The following is a 22,662-nucleotide window of genomic DNA, read 5'->3' on the forward strand; positions in this document are numbered from 1 at the left end:
GGATCGGTTTTAATTAGGCATCAGATTCCAAAAGGGGCCAGTTGTTTTTCTTGGCCCAGTAGGTCTCTTCCAACAGACTCGTTCCCTGTCCTCCTTTGGGGAGTGGAAAGGTCTCTCTCTTTTGAGAAGCCCTTTGACACCCCCACTGGACACTCCTGGCACGGCTGGGTACCGTGGGGTCAGCAATAGTGTGATTTGAAGGGTGAAGGGAGCAGCTTCCCAGACACCTCCCAGAAGCCCAGATCTGAGGACCGGAGGGCATTGAGAATTCATCAAGCGACACTTGCAGATGGATTAGATGAACTTGTGTCCCCACTGCAGGTGACTGGTTATGGCAGCCTGGAGCGCTGCACTGAGAGGTCGTAGCTGCGATCAATTAACAGTATATGCCGTGGTTAGGAGAGGGGAGTAGTGCATGAACGAAGCAGATTTGCCTTCTCGGATCTCACTTGAATCCCTTTCTCCTGGTGCCTGATTTCCACCATTAGAGAACCATTACCTTGCTTTAACGCCCTGTCTCTCTGTTCATATTTCTTTAAAATGTGTATGTGTCAGAGAGGAGTACCAAGAAGGTATTGAAGAATTCAATGATTGATTGATCAGGATTGATCACAAATAAAGACTGTTATCAGTTTTGCTAGTTCTGGAAAACTCAACACACCGACAACCTTAAAATGCATGGATTATCACTTGGCTTAGGATCTGTTTATCAGACTGCCTTCTGAAGTGGCAGCTGGCTGAAAGGAAGTGGGAGAGCAGGTCAGTCTGGTGGAAAGCAAGGTTGGAGAGTGGAGGCCCCCCTCCCCGACAGGGTGCACGCCGGGGCTCGGGGTATGGAAGTGTGACCTGTGGGAGGGCACAGACCAGCTCTACTCTTTCCTCTGTTCAGAAACTCTTTCTTGGGAGAGACCCGTGTTCCTGGCACCGTTGCCCATTCTCTGCGGGCTGTGTCTTCATCACCCACTTTGGGGGGGCCAGTTTTGGGGAGAACCGAGGTTGTAGCTGCTTCATTTCTTCAGAGTAAATATTATTGGGGTCAGCTGAAGTGCAGGGGGTGGGGGATTACATGCTAATAAGTGAGAGCCAGGCAGTTCATTGTGTCGATCAGGAATTCTAATGAACTGTTAATGTACTAAGCCTTTATGGAATTAGACTTTAAAGTGAAGAGTATAAGCTAATCTAGCTTGAATTGAACTTAAATGGCAAAGAAGTCCTTCGGTCAGATTTATCAGTTCTTCCTAAGGAGAACAGAATGGGAGGAAAGAGAAGCATTCTATATGGGTCAGTTAGACCCCAGTGAGTCCACCAATAGTCCAGAAAAAGAAGGGCTTTGACCCAGGTCAGCGATCCCAGGTCTGAGCCTCTGTGCTGAGCTTAGGTCAGGGAAGGGACATCATTCATTCATTCATTCATTCATTCATTCAACAAGTACTTACCTGAACACTGATTAGGCGCCAGCCTCTGACCATATGGGGATGAAGAAGATGTAGGTCCAGTCTGCATAGAGCTTTGAGTGGGGTGAGGAGTATAGACAAGAAAACAGGCATTTTCAGTAGAGTGTGGTAAGTGCTGAGCTTTGGAGGCCTTGGCTTTCACATCTGTGGAAAGGGGATAGTCCTCTTTACCACGGAGCTCCAGGCCACAGGAATAGCCAGAGCTGTCCCAAGCAGTGCACCAGCTGTGCGCGGCTCACTCCTGAAGCAGATGGGGAAGGGGGCCCCCAGAACTCACCATGGCGACCCCAAAGCATAGTGACTGTTTCTGCGAAATTGTCTTCGTTTTTACAACTAAAAAGTCCTTTATTTTTATTTTACTGAAGTGTTTGAGCAGAGGCCACCTCACAAATAGGAAATTTGGAATCAGTTGGGTCTGGGTTCAAGTCCAAGGTCAGCAACTCACTATGTGATCATGGATAAGTCACTTGATGTCTTGACTTCAAGTTTTTTTTATCTGAGAAATGCCCACCTCAGAGACAGGGGGAGCACAAGCACAAGGGAGATGAATTTACAGAAAAAAATCTTTGTAAGCTGTTGAGTGCTATGCATTTGTTGGCTCTTTATTCTTGTCCTGCAAGTTTCCTTCAACCCTGAGAGCCTGAAGGCTCATGATGATTGAAATTCTACCATTAGCACTTCATTCTTTTGGATTAAACATTGCCCCTCCCCTTGGGAGTAGCATCGTTTCAGACTTTCCTACTGGGGCAAGAGAGAGGATAGTAGGAAAGCATAGTGCATGGGGACGGTGGAGGTAAGGAGAGAACATTTTGGAGGATGGGAAAAGAAGTTCCCAGGATGAGAGGTCAGGGTGAGGGAGGTGGGCCATAAAGGTAAATGTGCTCATCTGTCTAAACTCTCTGTTGGGTCCAGGGAAGGCATGTCTGCTCAGAGAGGGACATTCTGCTCCCTGTTTTCTGTCCAGAGCCCCTTGTGAGTTGCCTTCCAGCTCCCTGGAGACCTTTAAGTGACAGTCCATCTCAGACCTAGCTCTGGTGCTCCACCCACTTTGCCAGGCTTGGCTAAATAAAGACATAGTCCCTGTGGGGAGCTGCTGGGTCTGAGAGCTCTCCTGGGGGGCACCAGGCAGCAGGAGCCGGCTCCCCACAGCTTAGCAGAAGCAATCACTGCCCCCTCCCTGGATTCTGCCTCTGACCTTTGGTAACCTGGCAGATTGCCAGTGCCTGAGAGCTGGGGAGGGTGTGCATGCTCAGGGAGGCTGTGGGGTTGTTCCAGGCAGCTGGGGTCTGCCAAGCACAGTGCTGGCACCAGGACAACGCTGGGGCGTGGCCTGGGTGGTGCCAACACGGGCGGGCGGCAAGCTTCGCAGTCAGGGCCGTTGGGGAGGAGGCTTGACAGTGAGCTAGGGTATTTTAAGCTGACAGTAGCTCAGAAGGGCCATTTACCAGCTCAGCTCATGCTGCCATTGGGGAGCTGTGAAGGGGGCAGAGGAGAAATGGGGTTTTGCAGTTTTCTCAGGATATCTGTGACTTCAGGTGAAAGAGCAGTTTAGAGAAACAGTCCTTCCTAGACCTGTCCTGGATGAAAGAAAGGCACTGCCAAAAATTATCGGGTGCCTTCTCCCTCTCCTCCACGATCTCCTATGTGGGAGAAAGCAGCGGAGAGGCCCAGCACCCTGGCAGGATGCATGCTTGGTTTCTGTGTTAGAAGGGGAAATCTCGCTAGACAAGAGTGTGGGAGGACCTACTTTTGAGTCCTGGCTCTGCCACTTGCCTACTGCTTTGTGATCCCTGAGGGGAGGAGAAGGCCATGAAACTCTGAGGTGCTATAGCCACATAAGGTGGTTCTGATAGCTCCAGGAGTAACGTCCCATCTGCATTCCTGCATTCTTGCATCCCTGCAGCAGCAGCTTCCTCCCTCTCTAATGGGCTACCCCGGGGCTTGGGGACTCCCTGGCATGGGTGGGGCTGCAGAGAGGTCTCTGATGCCCTGGGGAGAGGCTAAGTAAAGCCAGATTCTCACCTCCTGCGGTGCCTACCTCTAAAGACAATGATGAAGCACAGAGAACATTGACCGAAATCAATTAGAGAAATCAATGCCCCCCCCCCCCCCCCCCCCCGCCCCGTGCAGTATGCATTTCTTCTCTCCTAGCCTGATCCCACCCACTCTGCCCAGCAGCCCTGTTCACTCTTGGGGATCAGAAGATTTAGTTAAATCCCTGCTGGTCTCCATTCCCAGACTAGTTCTCTCCTTCTCGGCTGGGCCTCAGGGATCTGGGGTGGCCCTGTGGGGAGGGAGTGTTGGTAAGGGTGTTCAGCCTGCCATTTTGAGGGAGACAGAGGGCTGGAACAGGGCTGGGAAAGCCCATGGATGAGCTGGGCACTGTGCAGCTTCGCCATGTTGGACAGGATCCTTGCTAGGCTCTCTACTTGAACTCCAAGAATGAGGCGAGACAAGGACCACAGGAAAAAGAAAAAAGAAATTTCAGTTTTTACAATGTCTTCACATTGGTTGCTGGGCAGGGCAGGGAGAAAGGGAGTATTTAAGATGCTAACTGGGACATGAAAAGTTACAGGCTGGAGGGCCATCACTTTGCTTATTTATTTAGGGCACATAGGTTACCAGGGAGGAACCCTGGATCCCAATTGCCAGAGCTCGAATCATGATTCCGCCACTTAAAATATGACTTTAGCAGAGTTAAATCACTTTTCTTGTCTCAGGTTTCTCATTTATAAATGGGGCTGTTAATAGTACCTACCCCACAGAGTTATTATAAGAATGAAAGAAATAACAGCATGCATGTATCTTGCCATAAAGCTGGTTACTTTATTTTTTCCAATGACAAAGCCTGAGAAGTCAGGGCTGGTCACCCTATCCTGGCTTGACCACTGTCTGAGTAGGAGGCAATTTCCCCCCTCCCAGGCCTCTGTGATCAATCTGTCAGCAACGGCTTGCAGGTTTATCTTGATACTGCCTCTGACGCCTTTTCCTGTCCACACCTACGACCGCCTCCTTCTCCACGCCCTCCTATCCCTGCCCACCACTGCTTTCTGTCCACGCCCATCGTCACCTCCCGGCCACGCCCACCACCACCTCCTTGTCCACGCCCACCATCACCTCCTGCCACACCCACCCCCCTTCTCCACGCCCACCTCCTCCTATCCCTGCCCACCACTGCTTTCTGTCCACTCCCACCGTCACTTCCCGCCACGCCCACCACCGCCTCCTTGTCCACGCCCACCGTCACCTCCTGTCACGCCCACCACTACCTTCTTCTCCGCGCCCACAATCACCTCCGCCACGCCCACCGCCACCTCCTCCCGTTTTAGGCCCTCCTTACCTTGGGTGAGACTGTTATAATTGCCTCCTAACTGTTCTCCTGTCTCCATCCTTCACAGAGTTGTCGGATCAATCTTCCGAAAATACCATTTTCGTCATGTCACTTGTCTGTTCAGAAACTTTCGGTGGCTTCTAGGGGAGCAAGTCCAAAGCCTTCGCTAGCTTGGTCCTCCACTGTCCATCCCAATGGGACCTTCCAGATCTTCTTCCATTAGCCCGTGCCGACCTGTGCCCATGGTTCCTTCTCACTCTTGGACTGTTTCTCAAACCTTTCTTACCACTGTGTGTTTACCTATGCTGTCCCCTTCTCAGAGCTCTCTCCTCTGTTGCAGCCAAATTCTACCCATCCTTCCAGGTCCAGCTGGAATCCTGCCTCCCCAGCAAGTCCTGAAATCCAGTGGTACTCTTTTTTTCTCCTACTTGACCCCAGTGTGCCTTTGGGTTGCTCACTATTTTCATGGGTACATGCATGTGCATGTAACTCTGTAAATGTTTCCCGGGCAGGGGCAGTTCTGATGCTGTGCTGGGGACAGAAAAGGGGTCCAATAAGTCTGTGCTGGTTGATTGATTGCAGGAGACTCTGGTGGGCTGCTGTCCCATGGTGGTTTCTGACATGTCTTAGCTGGCACCTTCTTTTTATTCCTGGTTGGTTTTTATCTCCAGGGCAAGGGAACACTCACTCAGCCTTCTTCCCTTCACTGAAGGAAAGGAAGGGATGAGATTCTGCTGGGAGCAGCACAGGTCTGGTCAGCTGAGCTCTGTGGCTAATGCGTGTGTGCATGTGCCTGTGTGTGTGTGTAAGCATGTGTGTGTATGTACATGCACATGTGTGTGTACTGCACGTGTGTGTACTGCAGTGGGGCTGCAACCCCCTCCCCCAGTCCTTCTTCCCTCTCTGCTACTGCTCTTGCCCTCCAGAGAATCCACTCCACAAGATGAGTAGGTCTAGAGAGATGAGGCAAAGGGAAGAAACTAAAGGCCTAAGTGTTCTCTTTCCCTCCCCTTTGCACATCATAACTTCTGGATATTTGATGGTGGAGGGACAGGCAAGGTGGGTGGGTGGGCAGGAGGCTTACCTGCTGGTTAGCTCAGGATGGCTGGGATGGGCCCTTCCAGGTGGTCTGAAGGAATATAGTACCTGAGGGTGTGTGAAAGTGTGTCAGTGAACCCCAGGGGCTTTTGGTCACACCCACTGACTCTCCTTTCTCCCATGACTCCCTCTTGCAAGATCTCCTATCCCTCATACTCTACATAGTAGTCTTCGGATCCCTGTAGACTTTTATCTTCTCTTCTCATTTCCCACTAAGTTTTATGCCTTGTCATAGGTTCCCAATCCTTTTCCTAGATCCCAGAGGAAAGGGGTGACATTTTATGAACAACTTCCTATGAACCAGACATTCGACTAGCTGTTCTGTGTACAGTGTCTCATATAATTTCTTTGAGGGTTTTTTTTTAAATTCCCATTTTATAAAGATTTTATAGATTAAATTGCCCATGGTTAATATGTGTTCATCTGTATTTCCTCTGCAGATCCTGGCCGAGGGGAGCCTTACATACAGCACATGCTCAGGAAATAATGGTATGGCACTTGGACTGCCATATGTAAGGGCAGCTCAAGGTGAGGCCTGGGGTCAGCAGAGGGTAAGCTGTAGTGGGAGAAGCTTATACAGATAGGGGGGAAAGAGGGCCCAAGGCCAGAGTGCCCCACAGCCACAACAAGCTAAACGTTGATCTGGCTGGTGTTGTCCACTGTCCTTGTGAAGGCCTGGTGACCCCAAGTCCCTAAAAGGCCTCAGCCACTCACCTCTTGCTACCACATTCTAACCCCCCCCCCCCCAACAAGAGAAGTCAGTGGAAGCCACTCTTGGGTGTCCATTGCTGCTTTCTCAGCCCCCTTCACCCGAAAGGGGGTCAGGCGAAGCTTCCACATATATTTCAGAGTGGTCCTTCGTATACCCACTGGGGTTAAAAGACAGTTTAACAAATTTTTGGAGGAGAAAGAGGGATGTGGTAATTTGGCAGCCTGGAATAGAGCCCTTGGAAGAGGGAAAAGCTGCATCGGATATCAGAGTGTGGGGATGGTGGAGGGTATTTGGGTGACCAGAAGGCCCTGAAGTGGGGGAGCTGAGCGAGGAAGTCCATTTATAGTGGGCTACCAACCTCTAGCCTCCAGTCCAAGACGCCCCAGCTGTATAATTCCTATCGGCTTGTCATCCTTTCATCTATACTTTTCTGAAGTTGGTTCTTTAAGTTCCCGAATTTTGGAAAAGAAGCGGGGAGACCTTGTCAGATGTGAAGTCTTTTTCTAGAACTGGAGAGGCCCGGAGCAAAGTCAGGGAGGGCTGCCGGGAGGAGGCTTTCCCCAGCTCCTCTCCCCAAGCTTTCCTAGGTCTGGTCTTGCACTAACTGGCTAGGGCTGCGCCTCCTTCGGGCATAATTCAGTGGCATGGGGAGGATATAGGGCTCCGGCCAACGCGCCAGGATGAGCCAAACAAGAGAGGCATTCGGGGGAGACCCGCGCGCTGTGCTTCCAGGGCTGGGGAAGACGAGTTCCCGCCTAAATCCGCAAGATGGAAGTTGCTCCCTCTAGCTTTTCCACTAGCAAGGCTGCTGGTTTTGTGAGTGACCCCTCCCTTTGAGCCCAGGTCGATTTCTAACATTTACTCTTTATAATAGAGTCTTGTTCGTTTAAAAATGCATGGTAAAAGACACTACCAAATACACCTTAGATCCGGCCCAGATCCGGTTTTGGGTAGCGCGGAAAGTTTACAAGGCACTGGATGTACCCTACCCCGGCAGACGGGGTGCGCGCGGAGCTGAATGCAGGAATGTGTGCACCAAAACCGAGGGACGCAGGCAGCTCTAACGTTGCTGAGGATGTGTCGGGAGGGAGAGTGAAACTGGGGTGCCTGGCGTGCGTAGGCGTGTGCCCCCGCGTGTCCACGGCCCCGCCGCCTCGCCCCCTCTTGCCGAAACGTGCCAGCAACCTCAGCTCTCTTTCAGCCCTTTCCCAGCCAGACGCTTCCTTTTTGGTGCCTCTGGGCGTTTACTGTAAATTCCGTGACTAAAACACGCCGGTGAGCCCGGCCCATCGACAGATGGATCAATCGCCCCCTTCTCGGCTGGGGGAGGGGAACCCCACCCGGAGCCTCCGAAGCGGGTAGCTGCCGGCTGCCTTGGGAGAGCTCTCGGAGCCCAGCCCGCCGCCGAGCGCGGGCCGCCGAGCTTGGCACGGAGCCCTGGGCCCGGTCGGTCTCGGGTGCTCCCGCCGGGGTGGGGTGCGAGCCCCCGACCGATCCTTCCGGTGCGGCTCGGGCAGGTCAGCCGGCCTCGGAGGAGGCGGTCGGGGCGCCCGGGCATCGCGGCCTTCCTCCCGCGCCAGGGGAGGGGAGAGGAGTGGGGAAGGGGAGTCTCGAAGGGCTGCAACGCCGGGGCGTGAGAGGGCCGAGGGCGCCAGGGGCGTGTGGGGAAAGTTCTCGAGCTCCGCGTGGAGAGCACACGTGTATGCGTGCTAGGGGCTAGACCCGGGCAGGCAGGCTGCGCGGGGACGCTGGGAGCTGGCGCTGGAGGGGCTTCTTTTCTCTTGCGCCTTCGGGGAGAAGCTCTGCTTCGACTCCCCGGCCCCAAGAACGCATCCGCCCAAGGAGGGTGGAGCCCCTCCCCAGACCCTGGCCGCCCAGCCGGGGATTTTCGAGCGCCCCTCCCCCCATGCCCCCGGGATGGCTGGGGTGTCCTGGACATTCCACGCCCTTCGGCCTCAGCTGAGCCTCCCCAGGTCTCCGGGACCCGTGGGCCGAGGCGGCGGGGGCAGGGGCAGTGCGGGTTGGAGGGTGCAGCCCGCCCGCGGCGAGGGGTGTGTGGGGGGGTACGGTGGCGCGCTGAGAGGGGAGGAGGAGGGTGCGGACGCTGTGGTGGGTTTGAGCCGTAGCTCGGGGAGCCGGTCAGTTTCCGGCCAAGGCAGCAGGTCAGTCCCGGGAAGGGCGGGCGGCCGAGCAGAGGGAGTGAGCGGCGAAGCACTCCTCTCGTCCAGCGTTCCCTGGCGCCACCGCCACCGCCGTGTCGCCGCCGCCGCTGCAGAGTGTCGCTGCTCCGCCGCGCTCCCTCGCCCCGAGCCGCCAGCCGCCTGGGAGCCTGAGCGCCGAGCCCCGGGCGGAGAAGAGGGGCGCGGGCGCGAGAGCCGCGGCGAGGGAGCTGCGAAGGGGGAAGGGGGCGGGCGGAGGGAGGAGCAGGGAGAGAGGGAGAAGGGGGAGGGAGAGAGGAGAGCGAGGGAGAGAGGAGAGCGAGGGAGAGCTGGAGAGAGCGAGAGCAAAGAGCGAGAGCCAGGGAGAGGAGAGGGAGGGAGAGAAGAGAGAAAGACACACGCACGCAGAGACACACAGTCACTGGAATTCCATTAGAAAAAAGTGAGACGAGCAAGGGTTAGCGGCAGAAGATTTTTTTTTTTTTTTTGAATCTTTTCTTCGTCTGGGTGCGAAAGAAGCGACTCCGGGCTCTCGTCCTCGAAGCTCCCACTGGATTGTTCCTTGGCGCTAACACCCGTCGGTGGATTTCTCTCCTATTTGCATTTTATTCTGACCCCCACCTTCGCTGCTTCCTTTCAGCCCTTCACTCTCAAATCGCCTCTTCCCCACCTCCCTAGTCCGCTCCTGGGAAGCGCAGGGGAATTGGACCCGCGGGGACTCGCGCCTTCCCGGACCAGCGGAGGGGAGGACAGAGCGAGGACCAGGCTGTCGGCTTGCAAAGCAGATATACCCTCCTTTACGTGTATATTTGATTTTAGTGGGCAAGGGGGGCGTCGAGAGGCAGCCCACCGCCCTCCTGCCCGCCCCCCCCCCCCCAAGCCAGAGGCGAGGATCGCAGGACTCAGGATCTTCATCGGGTGGACTAGCTGGGATCTCCGCATTGGATTTGGGGCTGATTATCACTGCTTGGCTATTATTATTGTTGTTGTTATTTTTTTTTTTACCCAAGGGAGAAAGACACAAAAAACTGTGGGATTTATTTAACATGATCTTGGCAAACGTCTTCTGCCTCCTCTTCTTTTTAGGTGAGTACCTGCGGGCGGGGAGGGCAGCTTGTCCGCCGGAGCCTGGGGGGCCGCGCGGGACCGCGCGTTCGGTCGCCGGCGAGAAGCCGGGAACGCGGGGGGCGAGCGGGGCGCGGGCTGGAGACCGGCGGGGAGAGCGCGCCGCGGAGCGAGCCGGGCCCCCGCGCTGCCGAATCGAGCCGGGCCGGGCGGCGAGGCAGCGGGCGGAGGGACGCGAACCGCCGCCGGCTGGTTACGCAGGGGGCTTGGGAAGGAGACTTGGAACACCATCGCCGCACACACGCACACTCGCTTACTCACACACAATGCTAGCACTCATTTCTCTCAAAATAATGGGTTCAAATTGCGGCAACTTAAGAAAAAAGAATACCAACTCTAGATCTGGAAGAGAGGAGGGTGGGGAGCGGCTCTGTGTCGCGGAGAGAAAAATCATGCCAGTTCCATCTTTCTGGTCGGCTCCTGGATCGGCCCGGGCGGACGGCATGGGTTTCTGGATCTCCTGCTTGGACATCGGTGCGGGCAGCGCTGGCTGCCATCCCCTCACCTGCCAACCACCCTTCGGGAAATGCATCCCCCTTCCCGCTCCCCGAGCCCCTTTTCCAGTGGCCCCACTCCCTGGAACACTTTTCAAGTTTCTCCCCACCCTTTGCCCGCCCTCCGGCCCAGACCCGAGCCAGATGCGTGGGCAGGAGTGAAACGTTGCGAGCAACCGTTCACTACCTATCCCTCACCACTTCTGGCCGCCTGGGGACCCTGTAGCTTGTGGGAAGAGGAGGGAGGGAGGTCAAAGTTTGCTTCCTTGGGTGAAGAGGGAGAGGAGTGATGGAAAAAAAGGGATCTGAACAAAGACCATTGCTCATTCTATAAGCCCCCTCCTCCGAGTGCAGGGAGGAGGGGCTGCCTGGTGTCCCTGAACCCTGGGCAGTCTCCCACTCAGAATTCCCAACCCCTCGCGCCCTTTTGTGCTATGTGAAATCTCAGCTGCTTGGGAAATGGGTATAGAGAGAGCATTCTGGGAGTGGAGGTGAGGAAGAAGGTGTTTGCCAGCCGGGTGCTGACCTGGAGTCCCTGGCGAGGCTGCTGCCCCTGGGTAGGTGCTCTGGAGAGGGAGCTGGGTAATGAGTGTGTTGAGGGCGCACACATCTGCTTCCGTGTGGATGCTGTTCCAGCCACCCTGGCCTGCTGTTAGCCTCTGGTGAGCCAGGGTGCCTAGCTGGGTCAGGACTGTACCCTTTCTCTCCTGGAGGAGGCGAGAGGGGAAGGCCTGAGGGGGTAGGTGCCCATCACAGAAAGATGTTTGTGGTCTAGTAAGTGCCCTCCTGGCTTGAATAGGGGATTTGAGTCAATACTGATTAGACCCTTTGTCCACCCCCTGCCTCTACCCTGTCCCAGAAGCTGTGGTCCCCCAGGGTGCCTGGCCCTGCTCTAGGGTGTGGCCTTCACAGGTCCTGCCCCCCTAAACCAGAGGCAGCTGTCTCCAGGGTGGGAGGGGCTGCAGGAGGAAGCTGCAAAGGTGCTCTGGGCCCACTGTGAGCTTGCAGCCTTTCCTGGCAACCCACTGCAAGTGGGCTCTCATTCTGGAGGGGCTGTTATAAAACCTGACCTTTTCTCCCACTGCTGTTTGAACACCCAGCTTTCTGGGGCTAAGAAGAAAAGAAAATTGTATTTCCAGAAAAGCAGCCAGATTGCCCGCTGCTGAGCTATGTATGTCTATACCCCAGAGGGGCTTTCTGATGTCCCGGGGTGGAGAAGAGCGTTATGGGCCCCTTAGTCCTGTCTAGGGGCCCATGTTGCAGGCAGGCTTTTTTCAGCCGGGAGGGCTGTGGAGTTGACTTTGTTCTCATGATATAGGGGTATGTGTGTGTATGTGTGTGTCAGAGATGCACCCGGAGTCTGAGACCCTGGGGGCAGTGGTGAGAGGAGGAGTAAGAGCAGGGCATCAGCAGTCCTTTTGGTCAGAGCCCTTCAGTTCCCTTCCCTTGAGATGCCCCTTTCCAGAGCTGGGGGGAGGGGTTAACTGAGTGACCACCAGATATTAGAAGACTCTGGGTTAGGCCAGCCAAGGAGGAAGGGATAGGTTGATATTAAGGAAACTTCAGCCTCAGGGCCACTTTCCTTGGCAAGGAGCCCACAGTTGGGAGCTGGTTGGAAATTCCGCTTGGGGGGAAAGGCTTTTGTGGAGCTTGAGACTGGGTAGGCAGCTTCAGTGTGTGTGTGGGGGGCACGGTGAAGTGTGGTGCCAGGAACATGGGTCTTCAGTGTGCCCCCCAAGGTTCCGAGTGAGGCCTGGAGGTAGAGAGGCCTTTCTGGCCCAGTCATCCTGACCTCCAGGGTTGACATTCCCAGGGAGAGAATGAGATGGGGAAAGTCACTTGGGGGCAGGGCTGGTCAGAGGGCCCACTTCCCACTGGTATCCTAGTATGCATTCTAGCTCTTGTGGGGCTGTTCAGTGCGGGAGGGTGTTTGCAGCTCCGTGTAGTCTCTCAGTCCCCCTTGTCTCTAGAAGCTGTTCCACATGTCTTTTCTTAATGGATCTGAGTTTTCTCCTGATTTAGAATTTGGAAGCAGCAGGATACCTTCTGACCTTTACTCTTTTAGAATTCTTGGCCCAAGGCTCCCAGTTGCTATTTCTTTCTCTGTCTGGGCTTGATTGGTTCTGGGGGTCATGACGCCAACTAGAAGAGCCAAGGATGGGTGCAGCCAGGGAGTTTGGGGAGAGGATGCACTGGCTCTCTGCAGAGCATCTTCCTGCCCTGGTCACGTGTACCAGCTGGCAGCATGGGGGACGCCCTTGCTCTTGGCACAGGAGCCCAGCATTTGTGAGGATTGTCCTGTGGGGCTCTAGGACCCACCTGTAGGGCAGGCAGGGTAAGTGTCCTTCTTGCCCCAATCCCCTAGGCCAGTGTCTTGACCTTTAAGCCTGCCCAGGATGCTCCCTTCCCAGGCTGTCTCAGACAGTGCATCCTCAGGCACAGTCAAGGTGGGAAGGGAGAAGGCTGCTGGGACGCTGTGGGGAAGTCCGTGGAAGTCCCAGGGCTGGGTCATTCTTGAGGCTCTAGCACGCAGGCTGGCCGGCTGGCTAGGTGGGGGTAGCAGGTGCAAGTGAGGCTGGGTCAGCTCAGCTGCTCCTGGGCGGCCCAGATGCACTGAGTCCTGCTCGGGGACCTAGGAATTTGCTGAAGCTAGGAAATAAAGCTGCTGCCTCGGCTTGGGCGGAGGACACCTCTCCAGCCAGTGCCTGGGCAGATGCCCCGGTGTTCGTGCCCATACCCCATGCTGGCTTCTTCTCTGGTCTTGTCTCAGCCTGGCCACAGCCTTCAGCTCTTCCTGTCCTGAGGCAGAGGTGTGGTCAACGGGAGAAGGAATATCTTTTTCTCTGGCCCTTATGGCCTTCTCCACTGCAGGCCTACCCCTTGCTCTTCTACTTCCTCTCGTTGTGGCTAGGTCTCCTCCCGCCAGTGGTGGAGTCCTTTCCCTCCACAGCTGTCTGGAGTGACAGGCTCGTGGTACAGTGCTCTGCCTCCAGGTGTCGCTGTCTCCCCACGGTAGCTCCCCCCCCCCCCCCCCCAGCAGGGCCTACTGGGGGAAGGAGTGAGAAGTGGCCATTCTGGATAGGGATTTGGGGGGGGGGGGGATGGGAAGGGCAGATTCTACGGGATTCTGAGGAGGGGACTTCTGGCCTAGGATCTTAGTATGCTTTGGGCTGGATGGAATGGAGGAAGCCTCCCAGGTCACTCCTGGGTCTTGGAAAAGGCAGTCTTGGCTCTGGCATATGGAGGGGCTTTCTCTGGGGCAGGATCTGGAGTGGACAGGAAGACTGGGGTGATGTCTGTGTCTAGAGGAAACCATTTTGGGAGCTTGATGTTGACAGGACCAAGTGGGCTTCTCCCTGCCCTTCACTTATGAATCTTTTTCCCGGAGCCCCTTCCTTTAGAGGACTGTGGGTTTAGATGCTCTGAGGGTGATGAATAGGAAGGGTGGTTGAATCCTGCTTGTTCACCTTTGGAAAGGCGAGGCTCCACATGCACGGCCAGAGTCCAAGGACGGAAGCTCTCTCCCTTTTGCAATTGGCTTATTATTCGGCTTTTGGAAAGAAGGAAAAAAAAGGAGAGACCGAGGGGGAGAGGGTTTCAGAGAAGGGTGGAGAGGAGAGGGAAGAGAGGAGAAGTGGAAGGTGCTAGAGAGAGAGAGAGAGAGAGAGAGAGAGAGAGATGGGGCACAAGGCTATTCAAAGAGCAAAGGTGATGGAGAAATAGACCTTAGGAGGAAGTCAGAGAGAGAAGTGTGTGTGAGAGAGAGATGAGAAAGCCACACACACACACACACACACACACACACACACACATACACAAGGAAGAAAGCTAGGGGCTTGTCAGGCTTGCCTGCGCCACTTTCTTTCCACAGGGCTGGGGTACAACTTGGCCACAGAAGGCATGTTTTCAGGTGTCCAGCCAGGGTGCACTTGGACTGGAAGGTGTGGAGGGCTGGGCTGGAAAGGGGTGGCCGCCCCCTTCTGGACATGCCTCAGGCCACAGGTCAGGCTTGTCTCTTGAGGTCTTCTCTTAGAGTCTGGGAACTCAGAATGGACAGGCCAGGAGTCTGAGGGGCCCTTTCAGCCCATGTGTGACCTTGAGTTGTCATCTCCCTTCTTTAGGTCTCAGTTTCCCCAGGGTAAAGTGGTGGGGTAGGGGGAGCTGGATGCTGTGGTCTCTGAGGTCCTAACAGACCAGGAGAGTAAAATTATTTCCTGCTGCTTTCCGAGTTTAATCCAGCCTGTTGGCTGGACATCTGGTGGAACTGAGGTGGATGGAGGTTTGGGCAGCAGGAAAGCGAGAGTCCTCCTCTGCACACTTGGGCAGGCCCTGCAGCCCCCAGCTCTCCGCTGAGCCTGTGGCATCCTTCTCTGGCCTCCTGGGGTTTTCGACTGTCTGTGATCTTGCTGGAGGTCTTCGGGCTTTCCTCTGCTCCGCTCCTGGGCCCAGGGCTGAGGGGTGACCAAGTGGAATTGGAAGAGAATCTGGTAGAGCCAGGGCACAATGACAGCTCGAGGTCTCCTTTGGGCTTGAGGAGGGATGTTGGTGTCTTGGGAACCTTTCAGGGCTCTTGCTCAGACCCGCTGTGTGGTGGGGAAGGCAGCATGGAGTCGGCCTTGGTGTGCTTTGGAGTAAGATGGGTGTGAAGTTCCCCGAAGGGCCCAAGCCCCCAGGCCTGCATCTTGGGTCGGAGGTCGTGGCGGCCCTCATTCATGCTTGTCTTCCCTCCCCACCACCCAGACGAGACCCTCCGCTCTTTGGCCAGCCCTTCCTCCCTGCAGGGCCCCGAGCTCCACGGCTGGCGCCCCCCAGTGGACTGTGTCCGGGCCAATGAGCTGTGCGCGGCGGAATCCAACTGCAGCTCCCGCTACCGCACGCTGAGGCAGTGCCTGGCGGGCCGGGACCGCAACACCATGCTGGCCAACAAGGAGTGCCAGGCGGCCCTGGAGGTCCTGCAGGAGAGCCCGCTGTACGACTGTCGCTGCAAGCGGGGCATGAAGAAGGAGCTGCAGTGCTTGCAGATCTACTGGAGCATCCACCTGGGGCTGACTGAGGGTAAGCCTGGCGGGGGCGGGGGTGGGGGGAAGCCGTGGGGGGGCGGGCCTAGGTTCAGGGGAAGACTTGGTAGTGGAGGGAACCGGCCAGCTCTCTATCGCTCCCTGCCAGGGGAGCCTGGAACATAGAGGAAGTAGCTGGCCGACCTAGGAGGGCGGCTGTTGGAGGCGGCCAGGAGAGGTGAAGGAGGGGGCAGAGTGTCAGCTGGGGAGGAGAGGGGGCTGAGTGGTGGGAGAAGGAGAACAAGGCTGGAGAAAGGAGGGGGGTAGGGGTCAGGAAGAGGATGGATGGACGGATGGACAGATGGAGGGACGGACTTGTGCAGTGGTAACAGAGAAGGGGAGGCAGGAGTACCCAGGCAGATGGGGGGGGTCGCTGCAGGCAGAGCTGTGCCTCCAAGCAAACCAGCCCCTGCCACTCCCCGAAGGCCTGGGCTCTGAGCTGAGGGCAGTCCCATTTTTGCTCTTCCTGCTGCCAGGAGGCTTGCTCTTCAGGGGGCTTCCTGACCCCAGGGCTGGCCTAGGCCCCTTCCACAGGGCTTGGAGCAGTGTGTGGGCAGCAGGCCCCTCCAGCTCCCAAGGTGGAACCTGCCACCGCCCCCTCCCCTAACAGCCCGCTCCCCGATGTCATCCCCTTCCAGACCACAGTGTGGAGGATTCGCGTATAGTGCAGGAGGATTGGCCACCTTGGTCAGACGGTCATTTATTGATTCAACAACTGTTTATTGAGAGGTTATCATCTGCTGGGCATTGTGGGAACACTTGAGAACAAGTGGGGGGAGTCTCTGTCTTCATGGAGCTCATAGTTGGGGCGGGTGCAGAGAAGTGAGGGGCTGTCACTTGGTGGCCTGAGTGATGTCGGAAAGCACTGGTGCTGTGGGAGCCCCACGGCAGCTTCTTACAGTCTCAAGAGTCTTCCTGGAAGAGGCAGCCTCTGAGCCGAGGCTAAGAGTGAGCTGTAGTTACGCCCGGAGGGATATGGGCAGAGTGTGGGAGGTGGAGGGGGATCTTGGGCAAAGGCCCTCAGGAGGGAGTTGAACTCACTTGCAGACCAACAAGTAACTCAGTGTAGTCAGGTGGGGAGCTGGAATTGGGGATGGGGGGAGGAGAGGGGAGGGGTGCGGGACCTGCTGGGCCTCAGGGAGCCCTGCAAGGGGAGGCCATGCAATCTCGGCTTCAGGACAGTGAAGATTGGAGGCTGTTCCTGTGATCCAGGCCAGGGGTTGTGGTGGCTGGCTGAGGACAGCGGCAGGAATGAGGGAGGGTCCAGGGAAGCAGAACCAACAGGTCTTGGTGAAGGGAGAGGAGTCAAGGAGGGCAGTTTTCTGTTTTGGGCAATTGGGTGGGTGATGGGGCCGTTCGCAAGAGGCAGAGAAGGTTTCGTGTGGGGGGAGGGCAGGGAGATGACGCCTTAATTTTGGGGTGTGTGGCTCTGGTTGGAGCCCAGGTGGGGAAGCGGCTTTGTACATGGAGATTTAGGAGCTGCGGTCAGCCAAGGCCAAGGGTGTGCGCACACTGAGGGGAGGGAGGGGACAGAGCCCCTGGGACCACCACAGACATTTACAGATGGGCGGGGGAGGCAGGGACACCTGCAAGGGTGCAGGAGAGAGGCGGGAGGGACAGCAGGGGACCGGGGAAGGAAGGAGGGCCAGCAGTCTCCAGTACTTGGGGTCCAGCAGGAGAGGGTTGGTGGCGTGGCCCTGTGCCCTTGGGGTGAGCTCCGCAGGTGGCCACTGGGAGCAGAAGCCTGGTTAGGGAGTGAGTGGGAGCTGGGAAAGGTGACTGTGGACAACTTCTAGAAGTTTGGTGTGAGGAGGAGAGGACAAAGGATGACTTTTTTTTAAGATGTGAGAGGGTGGAGCAGCTTGAAATGGAAAGTAGGCCAGTAGTGGTGGAGTGTTGAGGTGAAGAGAGGGGTACGCTGTGGAACGGCGTCGGTGGTTAGCCTGAGATGGAGAAGCAGCATGGCCTCAGGGTGCTGGAGGGGAGGGGAAACGGGGACCGGGTGTGGGGGCCGGAGAATGAGGGATTTCTGAGCAGGTGCTGAGGTGGTTCCAATACACCCTGAATGTGGGAGTAAAGCGGGCAGGTCATTATGAACAGTATCACCACCGTGAATAGCAAAGTAATTCCTCTGACTCAGTCTCCTGTTCCCAGCAACCTCGAGTCCTGGAGCTAGAGGTGAGCAGAGAGAGGGAAACAGTGCCACAAAGTGCATGTCCCTTATTCCCTGTGAGGTGAGGGAGGATGCCTCTCCAGTGCCTGAAAACTGAGGTCCCTGAGCCCACAGCTGCATTCTTTAGTTTCTTGTTTTCTTTCCTGAGGCCTTCAGTTTCAACCCAGGGGAAGTGGGGCGGTACCTTGGGGTGGGCTTGCTGAGGGCTGCAGGATTCCCAGGGGAGGGGACAGAAGGACTGCCAGCTGGAAGAGCCGGGTGGTCCCCCTGAGAGCCTGGCCACCTGAGTGGCTCCCTCTGGCATTACTGCGCCAGAGGGCCGAGGCCCTTGCTGGTGGGAGCCAGGCAGTGGGGCGTTTGGATGAAGATGGCGTGCGTCATGGGCTTTATGCTGCGTCCTGTGCTTTGCTCTTCAAGGCCCTCTCAATTCAACCCAGCAGTACCGGACGGGAGAGGCGTGAGCCGGCTTGCTGGTTCTCTTACTCAGCAACCATCTATGAAGCCCCGACTGTGTGCTTTGGGGTGGGCGAGGGGAAGCACTGATTCAGCCGTGGTCCCCTGTGCTGGGCTGCGTGTGGCTAGGAGAACTCTCCCCTGGGCCAATCCTACAAAAGTAGACCTCCTACTTTCTCCTTCCTCAGAATGCACCCCGCCCCCATTCCTGGTTCTTGGGAGCCAGAGGTGGTTTCTGCCTAGAGCTGGCCAGGGGAAGCTGAGAGGCCTTTTAACAGTAGGTAATGTTCCTGTGAGTGACAGGATCCACCTGAGAGTTAATTATTCACGGTGTGGGATGAGTGGTCTCCCTGGGGGAAGCTGCAAGCACTTCCTCCCTATTCCTTAATAACACTTAATAACCTGGCTTGGGCCTGGGGCGGGGTGGGGGATTGTGGGGAGGAGAGATCTGTGCTGGTTTGGACTTTGATTGTGGCTTCCCCTTGGCCGCTGCTGGCGGGTGTGATTGCTCTGGAGGCTGGGCCCCACCTTCTCCCTCCACCTGAGGCTGAGCTGTGCATAGTCTGAGGACCTCAGCTGCGGACAGAGCTGGTGGTGGCAGGAATGTGGCCTCTGCTGAGCTCCTAGATGTTCCCAATTGCAAAGGACCTAGAGATCGTTCTGTCCCACTCCCACTTTGGTGGGGAAGCTGAGGATGCAGGGAGGAGGGTTGGTGGGACCAGGGCCCCCGACTCTTTATCCAGACCCCTTTCCAACTGCCCTGGGGAGAACCTGTGGCCTGGGGCTCAACTGTCCCTTCTGTCACCACCGCCAGTATTTACATGGTGGCGCTGTCCCTGATGGCTCCACGGGGCACTTGAGACCAGACTTCTTGCCTTCTCCAGAGGTGGCCCTGAAGTTCAGGGTCATTCTGGTCCTTCAGATGTGAGGAGCAAAGGCCTCTCGCACAGGTCATGGCCTGGGAATCTGACACCTTAGGTTTGGGTCAGTCTGGTGGCCGGGATGCCCGAGGGGCCAGGTGTCCGATTTCCTGCTGGTGAATTCTGCCGCAGGAGCATGCAGCATGAGTTGACTTAAATAGGATGGGCCTTTCCCAGCCAGTCCTGCAAGAGGCTGTTTTCCCCCTGGACACTACCCCCCAACCCTGCAGTCGATCATCCTAGCTGATCCGCACCCAGGTGCCTAGCTTTGCCAGGTGCAGGAGGGAAGGACAGGCCCGGGGCTGGGGGAGCAGTCCTGCTGGCCTAAGACTGACCCTATGAAAAGTCCAACAGCAGCAGTACTTGCTTAAGAACAGTTTGGTTCAGCAACACTTTTAATTTTGGAGACCGTATTCATCATGGCTAAGTACTTGGATTCTGGAGCCAGCTGCCTGGGTTTGAAACCTGGCTCTGCCACTTACCAGCTGTGTGACCTTGGGCCAGTTACTTAACATCTCAGACCAGTTCTTTAGCAATGAAACAGGGAGAGGAATAGTGCCTATCTCATAGAGAAATTAAGAGGATGAAGTGAGTTCGTACACCTAAAGCGCTTTCAGTGGTGCCCGCGCATAGAGGGCTCAGCATAACATCATTTTTCCTACAAAAACGCTTCCTAAGCTCTTGTATTATTTGGCCCCAACAAATGGCAGTGGCTGGTAACCCCACCGCTGGGATTTTCTCTGGTGCCTGTGGGTAGAGAGGAGGACACTGAGATCGTACAGGCCTGGTCAGTCCCGGGGGCAGGTGGGATTGGAGACTGGCCTGAAAGGATCAGTGCCGTTTGGATGTCGGTCAGCAGATAGTGCTTAGGGCCCGTCGTGTGCAGGGCATTCTGTGTGCTGTGTGTTGCGGGGCGTGAAGGGTGCTTGCTCCTGTGAGGTGAAGTAAAGGGTGGGGGCCAGTTCTCCAGGGGGAGAATGAACATCTGGGGGTCTGTGCCATTTTTGGGGGGTCTGCTAGCTATAGCAGACAGATGCCTTGCTCTGTGAACCAGCAGAGGGCCGGATGAGCCTTGAGTGCTGGCCTCTGGGGGACCTCACCCCTTACAGGCAGATTGCAGGTCCCCTCTTCTGGATGGCTGGCCCCGTCCTGCAGGAGGCCCCGTGGATGCCACCGCACTTGTGCTCTTCTTCAGGTGCTGGACCCCGGGGGAATGGGAAATCAATGTGTGAGACTGTGGGTCATCACCTATCTCCCCCGCCCCTTCAGCACACACACACAGTCTGAGTGATTATCCATTGATTTCTCCTCACAGTAACGTCTCAAGAGGATATTTCCTCTCCTGCCGAGGTGTTGGTGGAGGGGGCGGGAGTCCCGATGAGGAGGTGGTGGGTCTCCAGGGCATCCCTGTGCCATTTATCTCCTGTCACTCGCTTGCTTTTCTATTCACCAGCCCTCTGATGCACCCCAGAGCCCTGAGGAGAGGTCTGAGAAGCCAGCAGGTGGTGGGGAGGCCAGGGAGGGAGTGCAGAGTTGGGGAGTTGGTCAGACAAGATGGGGGTCATGCCTCCACTCAGCAGACCTTCAGCCCCTCCAGGCAGACTCTTCTGGTGACATGATGGGAAACAAAGAGGAAGTTCTGTGCCTTAGGTGGCCTGGGCAGAGCGAACCTGTAGTGATGGGGGAGAATGTCAGCGTGAGGGCCAAGGGACCAGAGTCTAGTCTAGCTCTGCCACAAGGAGCTGTGTGATCTCAGTCAGGTGTCTTTACCTCTCTGGGCCACCTCAGAGTCCTCTCTTGTGAAATGAGGAACTTGTACTGAACAACCTTGGAGGGCCTTTGGCTTCAAATCCTTTGATTTATGTCTGGCCTTCCGCAGGCTGTCCACCTCCCCAGTGCTTTCTTTCCAGAAGCATTTGGAAGTCCTTAAAAGAGGGCTGGACATGCAGGGAGGTCAGCAGAGGGAAGCGTGAGCAGTACTGACCTGCTGTGGGAGACTACTCTAGTTGGAGAGAAAGAACTCACCCGAATGAAATGTTCAGCATCTCATGCATCACTTGCTCTTGTCTAGCACCGTGGGAGGGGTGAACCTGTGCCTGACGCTGGTTTTCTCTTCCAGGTGAGGAGTTTTATGAAGCCTCACCCTATGAGCCGGTGACCTCCCGCCTCTCGGACATCTTCAGGCTTGCTTCAATCTTCTCAGGTAAGTGGGCTCGTGCTAGGGCCTCCCCAGTCCTCCTAGGTGCCCTGGTCTTCAGTCGGTTCTGCCTTCCACCAGCAAGCCCCTTCGTGTTTCTGAGCTTCAGGTCCTCATCTGTGAAAGAAGAAACCATTACACCCACCCCTGATGTTGTGTGTGGAGTGGAGCATTTATGGGACTTGCCTAGAATGCGCCTTCCGTGCAGTAGGTCTTGAATTGGAAACCTGGTGTCACTCTCCTAGTTTGTCACATGTCTTGCCCTGCGGGGTCCTTCTTTCCAGTTCCCAGCTCTTGCACTTTGGAATTCTACTTTGGTCAAGCTGTTCAACTTTTCTGTGCCTCAGTTTCCTCAGTTGCACAGTGGGAGAGTACCTACCTTGGGTTGTCGTGAGGTCTGAATGAGCCAGTGGTTGTGAAGGGCTCAGCGAGCTGCTGGGCAACGCAGCCCAGGGCCTGACCAGGAACCATTAGCTGTGGCTCTTGGCAGTAATATCACCCCTCTCGGCTCTGCTCTGGGACTCCCCTTCCCCCGGGGGCTCTTCTTCTTGAGCGCCACTGAGAGGCCTCTTAGTCCCGGCCACTCCTGCCCCGGCCTGCCCTGGCCTGCCCCAGGAAGTGAGAGGACTGTGTGGAGCTCTAGCTTTGCTTGTCATGGTCCCTGTGCAGGAGTCCGCGGACTTTGTTGGTTCCTTCTTCTTGGCCTGTTCCCTCTGGCATCTGGGAGACCTGTGGGCCCAGGGCAGCCGCCCCTGCTCAGGCACTGGGGAGGGCGTGCCTGTCTTGGGAACCGCTCTGTAGGGGCTGGGGACGAGCTCCTCCTGAAGCCACCACTGGTGCTCAAAGGTGGCCGGGGGGGCCTGTTACGGTACAGGGCCCCAGACCTCAGGTTTCTAGGAAGTTTTGTGGCAGTATGTGAAGCCTTCTGAAGTTTCTTTTGCTCTAAACCATGGGTTCTCAACAGCAGCACTGTTGGGGTTTTGACCTGGATAATTCTCTCCCGCGGGCAGAGCTGTCCCATGCATTGTTGGATGTTTAGCAATGTCCCTGGCCTCTACCCATTGGACGCCAGTAGCAACGCACTGAGTTGTGACAACCAAAAATGTCTCCAGACATTGCCAAATGTCTCTTGGGGGCACGACTGCTAACAGTTGAGAAGCAGCGCTCGAAAACTGTGAAATGAACGACTCTCCAGTGAGACCCTAAACCCCTTCAAATGAAGAATTCTCTAGGACACTGTTTTTCAAACTTTTTCTGTTATTGCCCCCTGCTAAGGAGAAAAGTCAATTCTCTGTAGAGAAATACTGTCTTAGTCTCTTTGGGCTGCCGTCACAAAATACCACGTTGGGGAGCTTCAACAACAGAAATGTATTATCTCATAGAGGCTGGAAGTTGAAGATCAAAGTCTGGCCAGGCTTGGTGTCTGGTGAACACTCTTTTCCTCACTTGCAGATGGCCACCTTCTCACTGTGTGGGAAGGGAGGGGTGG

General features: G+C 56.1%; 1 protein-coding gene across 3 annotated transcripts in view; it reads left to right on the forward strand.

The window, feature by feature from the left end:
• Window positions 1-9,044: 9,044 nt before the first annotated feature.
• Window positions 9,045-22,662, forward strand: part of GFRA2 (GDNF family receptor alpha 2) — an 85,884-nt gene continuing 72,266 nt past the window's right edge. The window contains exons 1-3 of one of the 3 annotated variants that reach the window (XM_036075217.2): window positions 9,045-9,840; window positions 15,114-15,428; window positions 21,096-21,179. In XM_036075217.2, coding sequence (XP_035931110.1) covers window positions 9,801-9,840; window positions 15,114-15,428; window positions 21,096-21,179 — 439 coding nt within the window. In that variant the 5' untranslated portion in view covers window positions 9,045-9,800. The remainder of the gene's footprint in view (window positions 9,841-15,113; window positions 15,429-21,095; window positions 21,180-22,662) is intronic. The other 2 variants (XM_036075218.2, XM_036075220.2) reach the window with 2 other exon arrangements.

Source organism: Halichoerus grypus, chromosome 3 (genome assembly GCF_964656455.1).
Source record: "Halichoerus grypus chromosome 3, mHalGry1.hap1.1, whole genome shotgun sequence".
NCBI classification, from domain to species: Eukaryota; Metazoa; Chordata; class Mammalia; order Carnivora; family Phocidae; genus Halichoerus; species Halichoerus grypus.